The sequence below is a fragment of the Ranitomeya imitator genome, chromosome 2 (genome assembly GCF_032444005.1).
Source record: "Ranitomeya imitator isolate aRanImi1 chromosome 2, aRanImi1.pri, whole genome shotgun sequence".
Lineage (NCBI taxonomy): Eukaryota > Metazoa > Chordata > Amphibia > Anura > Dendrobatidae > Ranitomeya > Ranitomeya imitator.
This window is the reverse complement of record NC_091283.1, coordinates 310865483-310890169: the sequence shown is the minus strand read 5'-3', so window position 1 is coordinate 310890169 and position 24687 is coordinate 310865483. Positions and strand designations below refer to the sequence as shown.

Below are 24687 nucleotides of genomic sequence, written 5' to 3'. Positions count from 1 at the left end.
GCTTTGTGAAATCCCCTTGTGAGTATCCATCATGCAGCACCCTAGAGGAGCATCGGCTGCTGAAAAATTAAAAAAATATGCCAAAGATGATCCTCATGATAATGTGCGCAATCTTAGAAATAATCCTACACCGTCTCAACGTAAAGAACGCCCCTCTGACAGCAATGAGGAGGGAGGAGAGGATGAACTGACTCTTAAACAGGCATCAGAGCAGTTGATGCAGGCTATCTCCCTCACTAGATCAGCTCTTACGGAGAAAATAGAAGATGTGCATACTGAGGTGGGACGCCTGCGTCATGACATGCAAACTATGAGAGGGCGCATCACGGAGGTTGAAACAAGGGTGTCTCATATTGAAGACACTATCACCCCTATGGAGGCTAAACTGACCAAAGCTGCCGGATCCGTAAATGCCTGGAAGCAAAAGGCAGACGACTTGGAAAATAGACTGCGCCGCAATAATATCCGAATTATAGGTCTCCCGGAGCGGTCGGAGGGTCAGCAGCCTGAACAGTTTCTGGAGGAATGGCTCAAGTCATCACTGGGAGATGGATTCTCCTCGACATTCGCGGTGGAAAGGGCCCATAGGGTCCCGACCAGGCCTCTTCCTCCTGGAGCCCCGCCGCGGCCTTTCCTGGCGCGTCTCCTTAATTGTAGAGACAGAGATATCATCCTCCGCTTGGCACGACAGAAGGGCCTCATCAAATTCGATAATGCTACCATATCGATTTTTCCAGATTTTTCCATGGAACTTCAAAAGCAGCGAGCACGATTTATGGATATCAAGAAACAACTTAGAGATAAGAACATCGTTTACTCCATGCTTTATCCGGCCCGGCTTCGTATCGTTCATAAGGGCTCCTCCTTATTCTTCACGGATCCAGCGGAGGCGACCGAGTGGTTGCGGTCTCGCGGGGGGTCGAATGCAGAAGACTCCTAACCTGAGTTCCCTGATTAATGGCAACATAGATAGAGCTTTCTGCCTGGGTGCGGAAAATATCAACATTACCGGACACTGAGTCCAGTGAGGGTATCCCCTATTCAATTTGACTGTGGGAGTATGGAAATATGCTCCCCTACTGTTCAAGTTTTGTTTAGTTTTATATACTAGTTTTGGATGTTTACTAAGCATGGTTGCCTCTAATGCTAACTCTTTGCTCTGTGTGATGCCGCTAGACTGCACTCGAATGATAATGATATGTATCAATGCTCCCTTTAAGAGTAAATATGGGGGCTGAACTTATATGTATGACCTGGAACATACGAGGTATAAAAACTCCTCGAAAGAAAATTAAGGTGTTTTCGCAGATTAAAAGATATCACCCTCAAGTTGTAGCTCTGATAGAGACACATTTGACAAGAGACACGGCTCGATGTATGCAAAAGCCATGGGTACAATGGTCCCTACACGCATTCCACACTAGCTATTCAAGAGGGGTCTCTCTGCTGATACACAAAGAGGTCAGATGGGAGGCTAAAGAGGCGAGACGTGATCCGGAGGGTCGTTTCGTCTTTGTGCATGCATTTATTAACTCACGAGAGTATGTGTTGTTGTGTATCTATAACCCCCCTCCTGCTAACATGTCAATCCTACGTATGGCTCTGGGCTTCTCCTTAAAATATCCGGAAGCCAATGTTATCTGTATGGGAGACTTTAATTTAATAATGAATCAGTCCATGGATAGATTGAGATTGGACGATGTGGACTCAGGGGAAGCTGTGCCTCAACACCCCTCACAATTAGCACTGTTTATGGAAGGGAGTGGGTGGTTAGATTTATGGAGAATAAACCATCCAGAAGTTAAGGGGTACACCTGCCACTCGTCTACTAGGCAGTCTTTATCTCGAATAGACTATATATTTGGGTCGGGTGGCTTGGCGTTATGGGTGGATAGCATTGAACATGGTAACCGGGGGATCTCAGATCATAGCCCGATCATTCTTAAACTTAAATATGGGCAATCCGATAATAGCAATAGGTCCTGGAAATTAAATCCCTTTTGGTTAAAATTGATAGACTCTAGTGATAGGACGGTTGATCAGTTGAATAGCTTTGTGCTGACACATTCGGAAATCCAAAACCTTGGTCTATTCTGGGATACCCTGAAGGCATACTTGAGAGGATGCTTGTCTTCTACTATTTCCTATATTAAGAGGGTGACGGCGAGGGAGGACGAGGAGATAGAGCAAAGATTAAAAGACTAGGAGGCCACTTATATAGCTAATCAGTCCAGCAGTAACAGAATTGAGTGGCTTACTTCCCAGAGATTGTATACCCAACATACAGATGCTAAGTCAAAGCGCAAATTATTTTTTACTCGTCAGTCCTACTTTGAGCTAGAGAATCAGGCCAGCACACTCCTGGCCTTCTTGGTGCGCCAACATAGCACCTCCAACACAATATTGCAGATCCGGGTGTCCGATGGCTCATTGGTGTCCTCTACTGATGGAATACTTCAGGGCTTTTATGATTATTATACTTCGTTGTATAAGTCTAAGAGTGGTTTAGATGTCGACGAATGCCTGGATTATTTATCGGATATAACATTCCCCTCGCTGAGTCCATCCCAACGAGCTCTTATGGAGGCTGAATTTACTCTGGAAGAGGTAGAACATGCTATAGCAGATATGGCTACTGGGAAGGCCCCGGGACCTGATGGATTTCCCATTGAATTTTATAGGAAATACCGTGATAAATTAGCACTTATATTGCTGAAGGTACTTAGGGGAATATGGGAGGGAGAATCGGTACCCGAATCGTTTTATGATGCTAATATTATCGTGCTTAGGAAGGAGGGGAAGGATCCTCTGGATTGTGGATCATATAGACCAATTTCTTTAGTGAATGTGGACTACAAAATTTTCACTAAAATTCTGGCTACTAGATTGAATGCGATCATATTAGATCTCATACACCCAGATCAAACTGGCTTTATGCCCGGGAAAAATACCTCTATTAATATTAGAAGAGTGCAATCGGTCATTCAATATAGTTCATTAGAGCCGGACAATAAGTGGGCATTGGTTTCGTTGGATGCAGCTAAGGCTTTTGACTCCCTTGAGTGGTCCTTTTTAACTGCATGCCTACGGAAATATGGGTTTGGGAATAAATTTCTAAGAGGGATAGGTACACTATATGCGAAACCTGGGGCACGTATGGTGGTAAACGGTTCTGTATCTGCACCATTTTCCTTGCATAGGGGAACTCGCCAGGAATGCCCTCTCTCCCCAGCTCTATTTGCCTTGGCTATAGAAGCCCTGGCAATACGGATAAGGTCCTCTGTAGACATTAAAGGGATACATATTGCTGATCGGGTGGACATTATTGGTCTTTATGCAGACGATATGGTGGTGTTTATGGACCAGACAGAAGATACATTACCAAAAGTAATAACGATGATTGATAAATTTAGTAAATTTTCTGGTCTATATATAAATTGGGATAAATCTGCTTTGATGCCTCTCTCCCATACCCCAATGCCATGCCTTGAAACCCTCTCGCTGCTGCCCATTGTCTCCAATTTTAAGTACCTTGGAATACATATGTCTCAATGCAGTCACCAAGATTTGTATCTCAATATATATCCACTACTGGACGTGGTTAAATCTAAATTTGCTACCTGGGACAAGCTCCCGCTATCTGTGGCTGGTCGTATTAACCTGATCAAAATGATATTACTCCCAAAATTGAGCTATTGTCTTCAACATAGTGCCGTTTTAATACCTAAATCTTTCTTTGCAACCCTGAATTCCCTTACCACATCCTTCATATGGGGGAAGGCTAGGCCTAGACTTAAATTATCCACTCTGCAGAGACCCAAACAGGGGGGTGGGGCGGCCTTGCCGGACTTCTATCTGTATTACCTTGCTGGGCAGGCTAAAATGATAAATAAGTGGATGCCCGGGGAGTCTCTTCCCAACTCTGAAAGCCATGTATTACATTCAGCTCAAATTGATTGCCCGCTGGGTTTTTTGGAAATGGAGAAAATTACTGTCCCTCATTTGCTTCCTTTGCTCCGATTGGCTCGATCGATATGGAGGCAAATTAAAAAAGTTACAAAATCTGTTGATATAGCAGCCGAAATGCCACTGTGGAACAATAGCTATTTCCCGGGATTATTAGGCCATCCATCTACTGAATTTTGGATATCGTATGGTGTCCTCACAGTGAGTGATATACATAGCCAAGGAATTTTTGTTTCTTTTGAACAATTACAAAATACTCACAATATACCGAGATCTCAATTTTTCCGCTATTTACAATTAAGATCTGCTTTCCAATCATATGTACGGCATACGGGTGCAGGTAGAACTATTTCAACTTTACCATTAATAGGAATTCTCAAATCACAAGGGCCTCAGGGACTCATCTCCTCTTTATATACCTATATGTTATCCATAGGCGAAGAATCCACCTTAGATTTAATTAAGGGAAAATGGGGGAGGCTACTTCCAGATACACTAGGAGAAGAATGGGATGAAATCTTGGAATCCCCAACTAAGGTCTCCCCATCAATCAATAATAGGATGACCCAACTGTATATTATATATCAATCCTATTTGACCGCGACTCGTCTATTTAAAATGGGCCATCTTCATTCATCAGACTGCTTGAGGTGTCATTCCAGTGACGCAGATTTCATTCATATGATATGGAAATGTCCTGTTGTTTTTCAATTTTGGAGAGAGGTAACGGTACTATTGACATCCTTGGTGTTGATCCCTGTTCCACTTGAGCCACTGGTATGCCTGTTTGGGGTGTGGGGGGCAGAGACTTGGGATTACCACACGGGAATCTTTCTGAGAGAATCGCTATTTATGGCACGAAAGGTGTTAGCAATGCGTTGGATGGGAGGTTCCTGTCCATCTCTTAGAGCATGGATTGACTTAGTGAACTCAATTATTCCATATGAGCGGACGCTGTATCAAAACAGGGGTTGTCCAGCCAAATTTGAGAAGATATGGGGAAGATGGAACTCATCCTGTCATACTGTTTAGGTCAAGATAACTCAGTATACGCATAAAAAAGGGTATATGATTATGCAGACACTATTCACTCACAGGGCGGAGTCTATTTAGAACTCTCCTGCAAGAGGCACTATGTTATGTTAGTTTTGGAGGCTTTATTAGAAGTTAATGTAGTTAAGGTTCAAATAAGATGTTAATGATTAGCATACACAGTTTATTATCTTTATAATATTTTATACATGGCTATGTATGGTAATTTTCTGTAACTAACTAATGGATAATGATGAATACAAGCAAATGTGTGTATGATCTGTCCTGTAATTAATAAACGAATTTAAAAAAAAAAATTTGTTGGGCAATTTCTCCTGAGTACACCAATAACTCACATGTGGGGGTAAACCACTGTTTGGGCACATGGTAAGGCTTGGAAGGGAAGGAGCGCCATTTGACTTTTTGAATGAAAAATTATCGTCATCGTTAGCGGACACCATGTCGCGTTTGAAGAGCCCCTGTGTGCCTAAACGTTGGCGCTCCCCCACAAGTGACCCCATTTTGGAAACTAGACGCCCCAAGGAACTTATCTAGATGCCTAGTGAGCACTTTAAACCCCCAGGTGCTTCACAGAAGTTTATAACGCAGAGCCATGAAATTAAAAAATAATTTTTCTTTCCTCAAAAATGATTTTTTAGCCTGGAATTTCCTATTTTGCCAAGGGTAATAGGAGAAATTTGACCCCAAATGTTGTTGTCCAGTTTGTCCTGAGTACGCCGATACCCCATATGTGGGGGTAAACCACTGTTTGGGCGCACGGCAGGGCTCGGAAGGGAAGGCACGCCATTTGGCTTTTTAAATGGAAAATTAGCTCCAATCATTAGCGGACACCATGTCACGTTTGGAGAGCCCCTGTGTGCCTAAACATTGGAGATCCCCCAGAAATGACCCCATTTTGGAAACTAGACCCCCAATGGAACTAATCTAGATGTGTGGTGAGCACTTTGAACCCCCAAGTGCTTCACAGAAGTTTATAATGCAGAGCCGTGAAAATAATAAATACGTTTTCTTTCCTCAAAAATAATTATTTAGCCCAGAATTTTTTATTTTCCCAAGGGTTACAGGAGAAATTGGACCCCAAAAGTTGTTGTCCAGTTTCTCCTGAGTACGCTGATACCCCATGTGTGGGGGTAAACCACTGTTTGGGCACACATCGGGGCTCAGAAGGGAAGTAGTGACTTTTGAAATGCAGACTTTGATGGAATGGTCTGCGGGCGTCACGTTGCGTTTGCAGAGCCCCTGGTGTGCCTAAACAGTAGAAACCCCCCACAAGTGACCCCATTTTAGAAACTAGACCCCGAAAGGAACTTATCTAGATATGTGGTGAGCACTTTGATCCCCCAAGTGCTTCACAGACGTTTACAACGCAGAGCCGTGAAAATAAAAAAATCATTTTTCTTTCCTCAAAAATGATGTTTTAGCAAGCATTTTTTTATTTTCACAAGGGTAACAGGAGAAATTGGACCCCAGTAATTGTTGCGCAGTTTGTCCTGAGTACACCGATACCCCATATGTGGGGGTAAACCACTGTTTGGGCACACTTCGGGGCTCGGAAGTGAGGGAGCACCATTAGACTTTTTGAATGCAAGTTTGGCTGGAATCAATGGTGGCGCCATGTTGCGTTTGGAGACCCCTGATGTGCCTAAACAGTGGTAACTAGTGTTGAGCGATACGTCCGATACTTGAAAGTATCGGTATCGGATAGTATCGGCCGATACCCGAAAAATATCGGATATCGCCGATACCGATATCCGATACCAATACAAGTCAATGGGACATCAAGTATCGGAAGGTATTCTCATGGTTCCCAGGGTCTGAAGGAGAGGAAACTCTCCTTCAGGCCCTGGGATCCATAGGGATGTGTAAAATAAAGAATTAAAATAAAAAATATTGATATGCTCACCTCTCCGGCGGCCCCTGGACATCACACTGCTAACCGGGAGGCTTCTTTGTTTAAAATGCGCGCCTTTAGGACCTGCGAATGACGTCCCGGCTTCTGATTGGTCGCGTGCCGCCCATGTGACCGGCACGCGAGCAATCAGAAGCCGCGACGTCATTCGCAGGTCCTAAAGGCGCGCATTTTAAACAAAGAAGCCTCCCGGTTAGCAGCGTGATGTCCAGGGGCCGCCGGAGAGGTGAGCATATCAATATTTTTTATTTTAATTCTTTATTTTACACATCCCTATTGATCCGATACCGATACCCGATATCACAAAAGTATCGGATCTCGGTATCGGAATTCCGATACCGCAAGTATCGGCCGATACCCGATACTTGCGGTATCGGAATGCTCAACACTAGTGGTAACCCCTCAATTCTACCTCCAACACTAACCCCCCCACACCCCTAACCCTAATCCCAACTGTAGCCATAACCCTAATCACAACCCTAACCACAACACACCCCTAACCACAACCCTAATTCCAACCCTAACCCTAAGGCTATGTGCCCACGTTGCGGATTCGTGTGAGATTTTTCAGCATCATTTTTGAAAAATTTGCGGGTAAAAAGGCACTGCGTTTTACCTGCGGATTTTCCGCGGATTTCCAGTGTTTTTTGTGCGGATTTCACCTGCGGATTCCTATTGAGGAACAGGTGTAAAACGCTGCGGAATCCGCACAAAGAATTGACATGCTGCGGAAAATACAACGCAGCGTTTCCGCGTGGTATTTTCCGCACCATGGGCACAGCGGATTTGGTTTTCCATAGGTTTACATGGTACTGTAAACCTGATGGATCACTGCTGCGAATCCGCAGCGGCCAATCCGCTGCGGATCCGCAGCCAAATCCACACCGTGTGCACATAGCCTAATTCTAAAGGTATGTGCACACGCTGCAGAAAACGCTGCGGATCCGCAGCAGTTTCCCATGAGTTTACAGTTCAATGTAAACCTATGGGAAACAAAAATCACTGTGCACATACTGCGGAAAAACTGCACGGAAACGCAGCGGTTTACATTCCGCAGCATGTCACTTCTTTGTGCGCATTCCGCAGCGGTTTTACAACTGCTCAAATAGAAAATCGCAGTTGTAAAACCGCAGTGAAATGCGCAGAAAAACCGCGGTAAATCCGCGATAAATCCGCAGCGGTTTAGCACTGCGGATTTATCAAATCCGCAGCGGACCAGAATACGTGTGCACATACCGAAACCCTAACCCTAGCCCTAGCCCTAACCCTATTCTAACATTAGTGGAAAAAATAAAAATTCTTTATTTTTTTATTGTCCCTACCTATGGGGGTGACAAAGGGAGGGGTGTCATTTATTATTTTTTTTATTTTGATCACTGAGATATAATCTATTTCAGTGATCAAAATGCACTTTGGAATGAATCTGCCGGCCGGCAGATTCGGCGGGCGCACTGCGCATGCGCCCGCCATTTTGGAAGATGGCGTCGCCCAGGGAGAAGACGGACGGACCCCGGCAGGATCGGTAAGTATGATGGGGTGGAGGGGGGAGCACGGGGGGGGGGGGGAATCGGAGCATGGGGGGGTGGATCGGAGCACGGGAGGGGTGGAACAGAGCACAGGGGGGGTGGAACGGAGCACGGGGGGGTGGAACGGAGCACAGGGGGGTTGGATCAGAGTGCAGGGGGGGTGATTGGAGCACGGGGGGGGTGATTGGAGCACGGGGGGAGCGGACAAGAGCACGGGGGGGAGCGGAGCACAGGACGGAGGGGAGCCGGAGCAGTGTACCGGACAGATCGGAGGGCTGGGGGGGGCGATCGGTGGGGTGGGGGCACATCAGTGTTTCCAGCCATGGCCGATGATATTGCAGCATCGGCCATGGCTGGATTGTAATATTTCACCTGTTTTTTTAGGTGAAATATTACAAATCGCTCTGATTGGCAGTTTCACTTTCAACAGCCAATCAGAGCGATCGTAGTCACGGGGGGGTGAAGCCACCCCCCCTGGGCTAAACTACCACTCCCCCTGTCCCTGCAGATCGGGTGAAATGGGAGTTAACCCTTTCACCCGATCTGCAGGGACGCGATCTTTCCATGACGCCACATAGGCGTCATGGGTCGGATTGGCACCGACTTTCATGACGCCTACGTGGCGTCATGGGTCGGGAAGGGGTTAATCAAGGGAATAGCAAAGCGAAACTTGACTCTGGATATTCCATTTTTTATATTTTGATCCAGCTGATCTAGCCAAACAAGCATGGACCTCCCTGTGCACGTGGCTGAGATTGCTGGTTTGAACGTAGCTATACAAGTTTCCCAGAATCTTTTTAAGAGTGCATCCGATTTACAGTCCATTGGGTTAGATAAGGTTCCGACATCCTCCACCGGCAAGGAGGAGCGACGTGAAGTAGAGGCCACAGCTGCATTCACCTTGGGTACTTTAGCCCAGGAGGCCAGATCCTCATCAAACGGGTAGCGTCTTTTTGATGCTACGGGCACAAAACCCTTTTGCCCCCGTTTGTCCCATTATTTTGTTAACAAGATCCTTAATTGTCTGTATCACAGGAAAAATGTGACCCTTCCGCTGAGAAAGGCCTGGGAACATAACCTCTTGGGGAGTTTGGGGCTCTTTAGACTCTGATAAGTCCGTGAGAGACACAATGGGTCTAACTAAATTATTAATACCATCCGTTGGAAAACACACATATTCCTCCTCATCCGAGGATAAAGACGCCTGTGATACATCCAAATTTATTTCCCTACTCTCAGAAGAGGACTCTGCTGTGGATGAGCTCATTTTCCTGCCGGACTTCCTCTATAATTTAGTACTTGGTTCAGCTAAGGACTGTAGTTCCTCACGGATCATTAAACGAGTGTCCTCCATCTTGACTGAGCCTTCCTCCTGTAAGGTACTATTTATACAAAACTGGCATAATCTCTTCAGATAGGTATCTGGCAGGGGTTCAGAACATAAAGCACATTGCTTATGTTTGGTTTTCCCAGTTTTTTTGGCCTATGAATATATAAAACAAAAACAGGCGACCATCAGCTTAAAAATTTTCTCCCAAAACTCACCCTGACGAATAATCTGAAAAGATACCGGCTGTAGGGAAGATTGCTTAGACTGTGGTGTAGACCGGTTTGATCTTCTCTCCCTCCCCGTTTTATCTGTGGAATCACTGTTTAGAGTGTCCACTACTTTTCTTGCCACTGTCACGCACTGGTAACATTAGCTCCTCCAGTGAGCGCGCGATATTGTCACTAGGAGATGACATGTTAGCACACACACATTCAGCTCTCTCAGCTTGTGCCTTATATCCAGGTCATGGCAGTTCATCCACACACATACACACCCCCTTTTTTTTTTTTTTTGCAGGGGAAGGAGCGTTACATGGGGCCTTCAGGACAAAGAGCAAGCCGACAGACATGGGGGCGTCACCTTCCATTAATCCAGCATGTAAGCTGTCCGTCACCGCCACGCCCCCGGCGCTCAAGGCTGCGTTACCTAATCCACCATAGCAATCCCGGAAGTGTATCGAACTACTTCCGGGTGCTCTGATCCACCGCGCATGCGTGCAAATCCATGCTGCTTCTCAGCGTCACCGCGTCGCCCCAGCAGCGGTCCTTACCGGACCCGGCACACATTGACTTCAGTTAAGCGCCTGCGGTTGGTGATCAGCGCCTTACCTTCGGCCCTCTGAAGCAGCGCACTCCTGGTGATGTGACTACGCAACCAGTGTCCCAGCAAGGAGACTGTTGCTAACATGCCCATATTTCATGTTTCACAGAAGAGGGGGGAGCCAGCAGCAACATTCCCCCAACTGCCACCCGCACTGGAGCCCCTGCCGCTATACCAGAAACTGCACAGGCAGCAATTCTTCTTCTTAACAATCTTCAGAGAGAAATCTCTGCAGGTTCCCCTCTAGGAACAGGAAACCAACTGAGGAGCGAGGGGGGGCCGCCCCTTTTATCTCTCTGTAGGTTTCCTAGGGGCGGATCCCCACTCTCAGTGGGTGCTGTCGTGGCAAAGAGAAAAAGATACGGTATAGCACAGGTGTGTTGTGTTTTATGTAGATTATCACAATCCTCCTTGAAGTTAGTTGGTTTTAATACAAATTGAAAAGTCAGAATAAAGGGAATCTCCGTTATTGTACAGAAATTCACACTTGGCCTCACTGCACATTTAATGTCGTCAATCATAAAACGGAAGCTTGGCCAGAAAGACTGGACCTGGTCTTGTAGGGACCATATGAGCACATTCAGCAGCACAGATGGGAGAGAAGGGAGATTCATCTAATAAGATCTCAGGGTACTAGGAAGCCAACAGCATCATTACCCTCCGCTTTCTCTTACAGGACCATCAGAAAAATCACTTGAAGAAAAATATCATATCTTGTCAGCACATTCTACGTACGCTGTCATTTGGCTTTATAGTTTACAGATCTGGGCAGGTAACAGTGTCTCCTAAACCCAAGGGGTAGGGGGATCTACCAGGTTGAAGTTCTATAGAAAAGGGCTTTCAATGCCCAAAGTCATTTGAACAGTTTTGAATGGAGGAGAATGTTGTGGTCTAGAGGCAAAATGGTGATCATGGTAATACGTCCGAACTACACCACCGATAAAGCAGCCACAGCCGGTGACTGAGAAGAATCTATGACTTCTCTGCATTTAGTGGTTACTACTCACCTGGGTAGTCATATGTGGGAATGTCCTCTTTACACCGCTCATCACCCCTCACATATGTCTCTGTAGTATTAATATGGGTCAGATCTTCACCCTGAATCAAATATTGTAAAAGTCACAGACAGATGGAGAAGTCACATCTATGATCAGATCTAATCTTGCCATCTCCACCATTCTGATTACACAAGAATAATATCTATAATATAACGCTGGGAGCGTCACTCTGTCCGAAGCCTTTATAGACTGCACAGGCGCAAGCGCCGGCGCAGTCTGGCCCCCACAGAGTGACGCTCCCAGAAGATCGCGGTATGCATAAACACTGAACGCATACCGCGATCTCCACCGGAGAATCAGGGACCGTGGAAGCGCCAGGAGGGTGAGTATTATATTCACCTGTCCTCCGTTCCAGCGCTGCGTGCGGCTCCGTCTCCTGGCTCCTCTGCTGTGACGCCGGCGCCGGAAAACGCGGACGCCGATTCCTGCTGCCGGAATCGGCGCCTGCGCAGTCCGCGCTTTCCGGCGCCATTTTCTTGAAGACACACCTGCAGTGGAGCCGGACGATAGGTGAGTATGGTATTTTTTTTTTTTTTTATATGGCAGCAGCATACGGGGGCATACACACTGGAGCGTCTTATGGGGGGCATATAATACAATGGTGGCGCAGGATGGCAGCAGCACATGACAGAACGGGCGCAGGATGGCAGCAGCACATGACAGAACGGGCGCAGGATGGCAGCAGCACATGACAGAACGGGGGCGCAGGATGGCAGCAGCACATGACAGAACGGGCGCAGGATGGCAGCAGCACATGACAGAACGGGCGCAGGATGGCAGCAGCACATGACAGAATGGTGGCGCAGGATGGGAGCAGCACATGACAGAACGGGTGCAGGATGTCAGCAGCACATGACAGAACGGGCGCAGGATGGCAGCAGCACATGACAGAACGGGCGCAGGATGGCAGCAGCACATGACAGAACGGGGCGCAGGATGGGAGCAGCACATGACAGAACGGGCGCAGGATGGCAGCAGCACATGACAGAACGGGTGCAGGATGGGAGCAGCACATGACAGAACAGGGGAGCAGGATGGGAGCAGCACATGACAGAACGGGCGCAGGATGGCAACAGCACATGACAGAACGGACGCAGGATGGGAGCAGCACATGACAGAACGGGGGCGCAGGATGGAAGCAGCACATGACAGAACGGGGGCGCAGGATGGGAGCAGCACATGACAGGATGGGGGCGCAGGATGAGAGCAGCACATGACAGAACGGGGGCACAGGATGGGAGCAGCACATGACAGGATGGGAGCAGCAAATGACAGAATAGAGGCGCAGGATGGGTGCAGAACATGACAGAATGGGAGCGCAGGATGGGAGCAGCACATGACAGAATGGGGGCGCAGGATGGGTGCAACACATGGCAGGATGGGGATGCAGGATGGAGCAGCATATGTCAGAATGGGGGCGCAGGATGGGAACAGCACATGTCAGAATGGGGGTGCAGGATGGGAGCAGCACATGTCAGAATGGGGGTGCAGGATGGGTGCAGCACATGACAGAATGGGGGCGCAGGATGGGTGCAGCAAATGACAGGATGGGGACGCAGGATGGAGCAGCACATACCAGGATGGAAACCATATACCAATATAGATGCTAGCCACCCGGGCGTAGAACGGGTTCAATAGCTAGTATATAATACTGGGGGATAAAACAAGACTGAGCACAAGACCATCACCGACATCTACACATCATAGGAGAGATGTCATGACACCTTCTCTCCATCTACCTGATAATCCTCAGTAACATTGGGATCTTCTTGTTTACAGTCCTGTGGAAGAAGAGGACGGGGACAGCTCTCTGGTGTTGTCCTCTTACTGGATAGATCTGGAGGAAACACATACAGGGACTGAATTCATTCTTTACATACAGATAATTATAGGCCATGTGTATTTAGTCCTGTCTATTACCTGGTGATGTGAGGGGCTGGGGAACCTCCATCATGACGTCCTCATACAGATTATTGTGTAATTCTAAATACTCCCACTCCTCCATGGAGAAATAGACAGTGATATCCTGACACCTTATAGGAACCTAACACATGCAATGATACAGTCATCCCCCCGATCCCTTCATAGCATTACTGCAAAATGTCCCATCATTCCCAGCAGTGTCACCTCTCCAGTCAGCAGCTCAATCATCTTGTAGGTGAGTTCTAGGATCTTCTGGTCATTGAAGTCCTCATGTATCAGGGGGTGAGGTTGAGGCCCCGTGATTGGGCTCAGGGGTCTTCCCCATCCCTCAGACACAGGGTCCTGACAGCGCTCACTAGAGGTCTTCTTCACTACTGTGAAATCCTGGTTATGGAGAGACACATTAATAAATCTCACTACAGACATTTCCAGAGTCCTCACCTCTCCAGTTCTGTCCATCTGTTATTCCCATAGATAAGAATGATGTAATGTGACGTCATCAGAATCTCTCACCTCTCCAGTAAGCCGGAAGAGGATCTCTAGGGTGAGGTGTAATATCCTCTCCGCCATCTTGTCTCTGTCCATATCCATCCTTGATGGGTAAATCAGGAAAATTCTCTTATATAGAAGATCTTCACTGACAGGATCCGATATTGTAGAGACCTGAATGAGAAGATGAGCCAATGCAACATCATAAAAATCCTGTGTAATAATACAATTACTGGAGATAATAAGGGAAACATACTGTATGAGATTTATTATTTTACAGTATTTAGTTTTCGTTTTTACATCTACTAATAAAACCTATATATTTAGGCCACAGACAACAAGCAGTTTCTTCCTCGGAGTCGGCAGCTGAATACGTTTCTCATAGACTCATCTTCCATAACGCTAATTTTCGTCTCATTTACCGACACTGGAATCGGCATTAGCAATACTGCAGGAGATATTCATTACACATGACAGGAGAAATAACTACTTCATGATGAGGACGACATCTTCATCTTCTACTACGGCTCTAGAAACATATTTGTCCAGAGTCCGTCACTGACTCCACCACCACCGGCCGTCTATATGAAGGTTTCCCGTCTTCCCCACACTGCAATCTTCTATCTATAGGGAACATTAATATATGGGGGCACACGGGGCCAGTAGTAATATAAGGGGGCACACGGGGGCCAGTAGTAATATATGGGGGCACACGGGGGCCAGTACTAATATATGGAGGCTCACGTGGGCCAGTACTAATATATGGGGACACACAGGGGCCAGTACTAATATATGGGGACACACAGGGGCCAGTACTAATATATGAAGGCACACGGGGCCAGTACTAATATATGGGGGCACACGGGGGCCAGTACTAAAATATGGGGGCACACGGGGGCCAGTACTAATATATGGGGGCACACGGGGGCCAGTACTAATATATGGGGGCATACGGGGGCCAGTACTAATATACTGGGGCACACAAGGGCCAGTAGTAATATATGGTGGCACACGGGGGCCAGTAGTAATATATGGTGGCACACGAGGGCCAGTAACATAGTAACATAGTTAGTAAGGCCGAAAAAAGACATTTATCCATCCAGTTCAGCCTATATTCCATCATAATAAATCCCCAGATCTACGTCCTTCTACAGAACCTAATAATTGTATGATACAATATTGTTCTGCTCCAGGAAGACATCCAGGCCTCTCTTGAACCCCTCGACTGAGTTCGCCATCACCAACTCCTCAGGCAAGCAATTCCAGATTCTCACTGCCCTAACAGTAAAGAATCCTCTTTTATGTTGGTGGAAAAACCTTCTCTCCTCCAGACGCAAAGAATGCCCCCTTGTGCCCGTCACCTTCCTTGGTATAAACAGATCTCAGCGAGATATTTGTATTGTCCCCTTATATACTTATACATGGTTATTAGATCGCCCCTCAGTCGTCTTTTTTCTAGACTAGATAATCCTAATTTTGCTAATCTATCTGGGTATTGTAGATCTCCCATCCCCTTTATTAATTTTGTTGCCCTCCTTTGTACTCTCTCTAGTTCCATTATATCCTTCCTGAGCACCGGTGCCCAAAACTGGACACAGTACTCCATGTGCGGTCTAACTAGGGATTTGTACAGAGGCAGTATAATGCTCTCATCATGTGTATCCAGACCTCTTTTAATGCACCCCATGATCCTGTTTGCCTTAGCAGCTGCTGCCTGGCACTGGCTGCTCCAGGTAAGTTTATCATTAACTAGCATCCCCAAGTCCTTCTCCCTGTCAGATTTACCCAGTGGTTTCCCGTTCAGTGTGTAATGGTGATATTGATTCCTTCTTCCCATGTGTATAACCTTACATTTATCATTGTTAAACCTCATCTGCCACCTTTCAGCCCAAGTTTCCAACTTATCCAGATCCATCTGTAGCAGAATACTATCTTCTCTTGTATTAACTGCTTTACATAGTTTTGTATCATCTGCAAATATCGATATTTTACTGTGTAAACCTTCTACCAGATCATTAATGAATATGTTGAAGAGAACAGGTCCCAATACCGACCCCTGCGGTACCCCACTGATCACAGCGACCCAGTTAGAGACTATACCATTTATAACCACCCTCTGCTTTCTATCACTAAGCCAGTTACTAACCCATTTACACACATTTCCCCCCAGACCAAGCATTCTCATTTTGTGTACCAACCTCTTGTGTGGCACGGTATCAAACGCTTTGGAAAAATCGAGATATACCACGTCCAATGACTCACCGTGGTCCAGCCTATAGCTTACCTCTTCATAAAAACTGATTAGATTGGTTTGACAGGAGCGATTTCTCATAAACCCATGCTGATATGGAGTTAAACAATTATTCTCATTGAGATAATCCAGAATAACATCCCTCAGAAACCCTTCAAATATTTTACCAACAATAGAGGTTAGACTTACTGGCCTATAATTTCCAGGTTCACTTTTAGAGCCCTTTTTGAATATTGGCACCACATTTGCTATGCGCCAGTCCTGCGGAACAGACCCCGTCGCTATAGAGTCCCTAAAAATAAGAAATAATGGTTTATCTATTACATTACTTACTTCTCTTAGTACTCGTGGGTGTATGCCATCCGGACCCGGAGATTTATCTATTTTAATCTTATTTAGCCGGTTTCGCACCTCTTCTTGGGTTAGATTGGTGACCCTTAATATAGGGTTTTCATTGTTTCTTGGGATTTCTCCTAGCATTTCATTTTCCACCGTGAATACCGTGGAGAAGAAGGTGTTTAATATGTTAGCTTTTTCCTCGTCATCTACAACCATTCTTTCCTCACTATTTTTTAAGGGGCCTACATTTTCAGTTTTTATTCTTTTACTATTGATATAGTTGAAGAACAGTTTGGGATTAGTTTTACTCTCCTTAGCAATGTGCTTCTCTGTTTCCTTTTTGGCAGCTTTAATTCGTTTTTTAGATAAAGTATTTTTCTCCCTATAGTTTTTTAGAGCTTCAATGGTGCCATCCTGCTTTAGTAGTGCAAAAGCTTTCTTCTTACTGTTAATTGCCTGTCTTACTTCTTTGTTTAGCCACATTGGGTTTTTCCTATTTCTAGTCCTTTTATTCCCACAAGGTATAAACTGCTTACAGTGCCTATTTAGGATGTTCTTAAACATTTTCCATTTATTATCTGTATTCTTATTTCTGAGGATATTGTCCCAGTCTACCAGATTAAGGGCATCTCTAAGCTGGTCAAACTTTGCCTTCCTAAAGTTCAGTGTTTTTGTGACTCCCTGACAAGTCCCCCTAATGAAAGACAGGTGAAACTGTACAATATTGTGGTTGCTATTTCCTAGATGCCCGACCACCTGCAGATTTGTTATTCTGTCAGGTCTATTAGATAGTATTAGGTCTAAAAGTGCTGCTCCTCTGGTTGGATTCTGCACCAATTGTGAAAGATAATTTTTCTTGGTTATTAGCAGAAACCTGTTGCCTTTATGGGTTTCACAGGTTTCTGTTTCCCAGTTAATATCCGGGTAGTTAAAGTCCAACATAACCAGGACCTCATTATGGGTTGCAGCTTCATCTATCTGCTTTAGAAGTAGACTTTCCATGGTTTCTGTTATATTTGGGGGTTTGTAACAGACCCCAATGAGAATTTTGTTACCATTTTTCCCTCCATGAATTTCGACCCATATGGACTCGACATCCTCATTCCCTTCACTAATATCCTCCCTTAAAGTGGACTTTAGACAAGACTTTACATAGAGACAAACCCCTCCTCCTCTCCGATTTTTACGATCCTTTCTAAACAGACTGTAACCCTGTAAGTTAACTGCCCAGTCATAGCTTTCATCTAACCATGTCTCGGTTATTCCCACTATGTCAAAGTTACCTGTAGATATTTCTGCTTCTAGTTCTTCCATCTTGTTTGTCAGGCTTCTGGCGTTTGCGAGCATGCAGTTTAGAGGATTTTGTTTTGTTCCAATCTCCTCGCTGTGGATTGTTTTAGAAATGTTCTTACCTCCCTTCTGAGTATGTTTTCCTGGGTCTTCTTTGTTCAAGTCTAATGTTTTTCTTCCCGTCCCCTCTTCTTCTAGTTTAACGCCCTCCTGATGAGTGTAGCGAGTCTTCTGGCGAATGTGTGTTTCCCAGGTTTGTTGAGGTGTAGTCCGTCTCTGGCGAGGAGTCCATCGTACAAGTAATTCACACCGTGGTCCAGGAATCCGAATCCTTGTTGTATGCACAATCGTCTTAGCCAGTTGTTCGCATCAAGGATCCTGTTCCATCTCCTGGTGCCATGCCCGTCTACTGGAAGGATAGAAGAAAAAACTACCTGTGCATCCAGTTCCTTTACTTTCTTCCCCAACTCTTCAAAGTCCTTGCAGATTGTCGGTAGGTCCTTCCTTGCTGTGTCATTGGTGCCAACATGTATCAGAAGAAATGGGTGGACGTCCTTGGAGCTGAAGAGCTTTGGTATCCTATCGGTCACATCCTTGATCATCGCACCTGGAAGGCAGCATACTTCTCTTGCGGTTATGTCCAGTCTGCAGATGGCTGCTTCTGTGCCTCTCAGTAGTGAGTCTCCCACCACCACCACTCTTCGTTGCTTCTTGGCTGTACTTTTTGTGGTCACTTGTTGCTGTGTGCCCTTTTCTTTTTTGCTTGCTGGTATTGCTTCATCCTTAGGTGTGCCATCTTCATCCTCTACAAAGATTTGATATCGGTTCTTCAGTTGTGTGGTTGGTGATTTCTCCATGGTCTTCTTGCTTCTTTTGGTCACATGCTTCCACTCATCTGCTTTTGAAGGTTCTCTGACACTTTTTTCACCTTCTGTGACCAGTAGAGATGCTTCTGTTCTGTCTAGGAAGTCTTCATTCTCTTTGATGAGTTTCAAAGTTGCTATTCTTTCTTCCAGACCCCGCACCTTTTCTTCTAAAAGGGCCACTAGTCTACACTTCTGACAGGTGAAATTGGATTCTTCTTCTGGTCGATCTGTGAACATGTAGCACATGCTGCAGCTCACCATGTAGGTTGTCACATCTGCCATGTTGCTCCTAGATTCTGCTGACTTGCTGTGTGTTTTCCTTCTTGTGTAATCTACTCAGCTAATCTTTCTTGCAATAATGTCCTTCTTGCTTAGGGAGACTCTTCGCTTTTCCCAGAAGGCACCTGGAATATGCAAATTATCCTCCTCAAGCTTGAATCCCTGGTTTGGTGATGCTTTCCAAGCAGCTGGTCCCAGCTGTACCCAACGATCTTCTTGCTTAGGGAGACTCTTCGCTTTTCCCAGAAGGCACCTGGAATATGCAAATTATCCTCCTCAAGCTTGAATCCCTGGTTTGGTGTTGCTTTCCAAGCAGCTGGTCCCGGCTGTACCCAACGATCTTCTTGCTTAGGGAGACTCTTCGCTTTTCCCAGATGGAACCTGGAATATGCAAATTATCCTCCTCAAGCTTGAATCCCTGGTTTGGTGATGCTTTCCAAGCAGCTGGTCCCGGCTGTACCCAACGATCTTCTTGCTTAGGGAGACTCTTCGCTTTTCCCAGAAGGCACCTGGAATATGCAAATTATCCTCCTCAAGCTTGAATCCCTGGTTTGGTGATGCTTTCCAAGCAGCTGGTCCCGGCTGTACCCAACGATCTTCTTGCTTAGGGAGACTCTTCGCTTTTCCCAGAAGGCACCTGGAATATCCAAATTATCCTCCTCAAGCTTGAATCCCTGGTTTGGTGATGCTTTCCAAGCAGCTGGTCCCGGCTGTACCCAACGATCTTCTTGCTTAGGGAGACTCTTCGCTTTTCCCAAAAGGCACCTGGAATATGCAAATTAACCTCCTCAAGCTTGAATCCCTGGTTAGTAGTAATATATGGTGGCACACGTGGGCCAGTACTAATATATGGGGGCACACGGGGGCCAGTAGTAATATATGGGGGCACACGGGGGCCAGTAGTAATATATTGGGGCACACGGGGGCCAGTAGTGATATATGGGGGCGCACAGAGGCCAGTAGTGATATATGGGGGCGCACAGGAGCCACTAATACTATTTAGGGCCACATAGAAAGACTTATGGCTCCTGTAGGTGAATAGGGGAATCTTATATGTGGGAAGGGAGAATTATTACAGTGGCCGTTACACAGAAAGACTTATGGCTCCTGTAGGTGAATAGGGGAATCTTATATGTGGGAAGGGAGAATTATTACAGTGGCCGTTACACAGGGGAGGACATTACTGTCTGGAGACAGAGGAAAACGCACTCACTGCACAGACACAGCCAGGAATCCCCGGGGTGAATAAGCGCTATAGCAAGGGTGCGGAGTATGGAGGCTATATAGGAGGAGGAATCCCCCACATGGAGGATGACGAGGACTGCACAGACCTCCACCTGCAGAGCTGAACACCTGGAATCCACGGGGCCCGGGGGAGAAAGGAGCTTCTAGCGTAGAGGATCCTGTGAGGCCTTCCTCAGGGGTAGGGTAGCATCTAGATTAAAGTTCTCCTCTGGCAACGCCCAACAGGAAAGAAGGAGTTTATATAGAAGCTGCCTCTCAGCGATAGGCTCAGGAAAGCATTACAGGTGCACACTCACACCCTGATAAAAGCAGGGTAGGTGTGGCTGCGCGCACCCTAAGCACAAACAGAAACCATTACAGCACAGATAGCACAGGAACTGTGGCTTAGGGCACCTGGCAGTGATTGCTAGCCTGAACACACGTGGAAAGTCGTACGCCAGCTGCAGAAGATCTTGCAAGCTGCGGATAGCTTCCACAGCGGCAGCCAGGGACCGCACATGCGGGTCGTCATGCAGCAGGGCAAAGACATCACAACACATGTACAGCTATGCAGCAGTACAAGGAACTGAGCCGCATCCATACAGGTAACAGACTACAGTATCCCTGCAAGTTAGGGGGAGAGGAGCAAAGGGTTAAAGCAGAGACATGCAAAAGTAACGCCGAAGAAACAAGGTATAAACCCAGCGGCGTTACAGTTTGTCACCTTTAACTCTACCTCCTGAACCACTTTTTTCATACATGTCGGGAACAACTCATGAGTCTAAGCATTTACTGCAAATTATTAGGAGACAATTCATCTTTCCAGATGACATCCTGTACGACAGCTGGACTTGAAGCAAGATTTATGCCGACTTTTAAAGTCCAGGGACAAATCTATCACGAAATAGGTTTGATGCTTCCTGTAGAAAATCAAGACCCAACATTTTTACAAATTTACTGTTTGGGAGATGAACAGATACAAGCTGATCACCACTGTGAAGTTATACCTGAGACTAAAAGACATTGTTTTGAATTTGCAAAGATTTTTCCATCAACACAATCAGTTAGTAAACCTTTATAATGCAGCCTTATAAAGAATGTCAAGTGCGGAATATCAGGGTGCAATAAGAGCAGACAAGACCCCGGTTGGTGGCACAAAAGGAGATTTACTTTTCCCAGTGTTAATGAAAATGCTATTGAAATGGTTGGACGGGACTTTCTAAGCCGAGATATAATTATTCAGTGACGAAGTGAAAATCTTCAGTGTATTACAGAAACACATAGATCATATGATGCTCTGCAATATCCGATAATATTGTGGAATGGCCAAGATGGCGATCACTATAATCTAACGCAGACTGATCCCAACACTGCGAGGCCGACCAATAAACCAACCAATAAAATATCAGCTATGGACTTCTACGCCTTCCAAATAATGATCAGACAACAATGGAGGCAACTTTCTCATCAATGTATAGTAGATCTGTATGCCAAGGGGGAGAGGGAGCATCTTCTGTACATAAGACTGAAGCAAGAAATATTCAGAGTGGATGAATACATTAATATAAGAAATGCTGTTGCCAATTATGACAATGTGGTGGACATTGGGGAATGGTTATTTTTCCGGCTACATTAACAGGTCACAGACATATGCACGAGTACGCTCAGGATGCCATGACACATGTTCAGATATACAACGGTCCAGATTTGTTTATTACAGTTACCTGTCACTTGGCCTGAGATAAGGGAAGAGCTTCTGAATGGTCAGGGCCCCTCTGATCAACATGATTTAAAGTGAACCTGTCAGCAGGATTGTGCACAGGAACCTACAGACAGTGTCAGGTCGGCGCCGTTATACTGATTACATTGATACCTGGTGATGAAATCCGTCTTGTGGTTGTTGTTTAATCTTTACTTACAATTTTCAGTTAATGAGATTCTCGTGCTTCAGGGCGGGGCTGTGGGCGGGGCTTTATGTGGTGCTCTTCATACATATTCATTTGTATGGCTTCTGACAGGTCACTGATCCCTCACTGACCTGCCCCCTATTTTACATACTGAATGTAATATGTTTTGAAAAAAAAAATCCACATTCAGCAGGCAGGTGCCAGTGGCGGCGACGATGCCTGCTCCATAGCATGTTCACATCTATAGTGTCCATTTAATTATTTTATTTGGTGATATAAACTTATTCAGAAAACAAAATTCTCAAAATTCTGAAGGATGTTACTGCACAGGAGCTGACCATGCCATTTTGTTAGAGGAAAAAAAAATTGACTCCACCAGGATGGCACCGGCGGCACCTATGCAGTAGCAGCTATCAGATCGCAAATAGATGCCACTGCACAGGCACGGCCGGCCCCATTTTGAGAGAGAATTTTTGTTTTTTCCTGAATACGTTTATATCACCAAATACAATAATTAAATGGGTATTATAGATGTGATCATGCTACAGCGCAGGCTTTGCCGTAGCCAGCACCTGCCTGCTGAATGTGCATTTATATTTTTCGAAACATATTATATTCAGTATGTAAAATAGGGGGCAGGTCAGTGAGGGATCAGTGACCTGTTAGAAGCCATCAGTATGAATATCTAAGCAAAGCACCACATAAAGACAGAATAAGTTCTGGATCAGGACTGAACGGTTGGTAAAATGACAGGTACTGGATAGGAAACAGACACAATAAGTTCAGGAGCACAGGATGGACTCGGGTACAGGATCACACAGGTGCAGGTTCAGACTGCACTGGTGAGGGTAGCGGTATAGGTGCGTACAGGACGAATCAGGTTCTGGTAGATGCAGGATGGGCTGAGGAGCAGGTTACAGAAGGATGCACATGATCAGGTTCAAACAGGGCAAGCATGATGGACAAGAACAGAATAAGGGAGCACAGGTACAGGGACCTTACAACTGAGTAGCAGAAAACACACTGATTACTATAGTTGCTAAGGTACCTCCCAATAATAGAGGATGCCTTAAATATCAAAAGTCTCTGTCATGTAACGTGAAGGAAAGGCTATGTGCAACACGAATGGATAAGGGGAAAGTCAACCAAACACTAGGGAAGGGGAGTGAAGACCCCTAGATAGATCTAACTCACCGTCTGCCCTATTGTCCCTACATAGGTTCTGCACCTATCGCCAAGCAGGATACCTAATCCCTGCCTGACCCTGGGGATAAGAACTGCAATGGGAAGGACAGGATAGCGCTAGTCACTCCCCACTACTGCTAAAGACAGCTACGACACATAAAACAAGGAAACTTAGCTTGAGTAGACTCAGAGAGAATCACCGTCGTCCTTCAAACTCCACAGAGGACGCCAGGCGACTGCTGCAGCTCCAGGCCTCAACAGGGAAGTGCAAATAGAATATATCACCCAGACTTGCCAGCAGCAAGTATATCAACACTCAGGTCCAGGTGTGGCCATTAGCACCAGGGAGGTGGCCACTCGTCTGCAAAGCAAACTACTGAGACCTTCTGCAGACAGATGCAGTGTAACGGTCTGCAGCCTCTGACACATCCGTCTCCCGGCTATTGGCTGAGGATGTTTGCAGACGTGCAGGTGCTGCCCCTGTGATAGGCCGGAGCGCGCCCGCAGCACACTGCCAGGAGACCTGCGTCACAACTGCCTAGAAGTCACCTCAGCGTCCATCCTGACAATGGAGAAGATTATTTCACTGCAAACAATGCAGAGGAACGAGCGGCTCCACCACCACCGAACACAACAGAACTATAGATGGAGGCGCACGGCTCAGTCACACTAGGACTGCCCTGAATCCAGCGCTCTGGAAACTCCTGTCTATAATATCACTAAGATCTGGGGGATCCAGTCACTTATTGGGGGAAATTGTTCTACTTTTTGCAACGTTACCTGTTCTTAAAGGAGCAATACCAGCAGACGAGCTGAATGGCTGTTCTGTGCGCACAGGACCTGTGATGAGGTCACAGGAGGGGAGGAGTCAGGGGTCACATGATCAGGGGCCTCAGTGTATGCAGGACTCTGCTGTGCTGGTTGTCATGGTGCTGGATGAGGGGAAGTTTCTGTGTGGGGTCAGGAGGGGTTTACAGTGTGGATGTAGCTGAGCCGTGTGTGTAGGAGATGTGAGGAGCGGAGCCGCGTGTGTACGAGGTGTACGGAGCAGACCGTATAGCACACGTGAACATTGAGAAAGGTCATTACACCGAAACGTCACAGACACTCGCTGGATGGGGGCGCTGTGGGCAGGAATATCTTATAGGACGCGGCACAATTTATAAAGTATTTTCTGGAGAATGAGGCGACCCCCAGAATGTGGCAGGAGATCTCGCTTCCGCGGCTCCGGAGGGAAGAATCACTGTTTGGTTCTTGGATTGTACATTTGTCT

The 24687-nt window shown here is 46.2% G+C and overlaps 1 protein-coding gene across 2 annotated transcripts in view; it reads right to left on the bottom strand.

Moving 5' to 3' along the window:
- The window catches only part of LOC138663408 (oocyte zinc finger protein XlCOF8.4-like), a 99460-nt gene extending 75193 nt beyond the window's left edge, over positions 1 to 24267 (bottom strand). For both annotated transcript variants that reach the window (XM_069749598.1, XM_069749599.1), the window contains exons 1-6: positions 24195 to 24267; positions 14098 to 14247; positions 13789 to 13968; positions 13582 to 13705; positions 13401 to 13498; positions 11611 to 11701 (exon numbers count right to left, since the gene is read on the bottom strand). In XM_069749598.1, the coding sequence (XP_069605699.1) occupies positions 11611 to 11701; positions 13401 to 13498; positions 13582 to 13705; positions 13789 to 13968; positions 14098 to 14175 (571 nt within the window). In that variant the 5' untranslated portion in view covers positions 14176 to 14247; positions 24195 to 24267. The remainder of the gene's footprint in view (positions 1 to 11610; positions 11702 to 13400; positions 13499 to 13581; positions 13706 to 13788; positions 13969 to 14097; positions 14248 to 24194) is intronic.
- Positions 24268 to 24687: the final 420 nt, after the last annotated feature.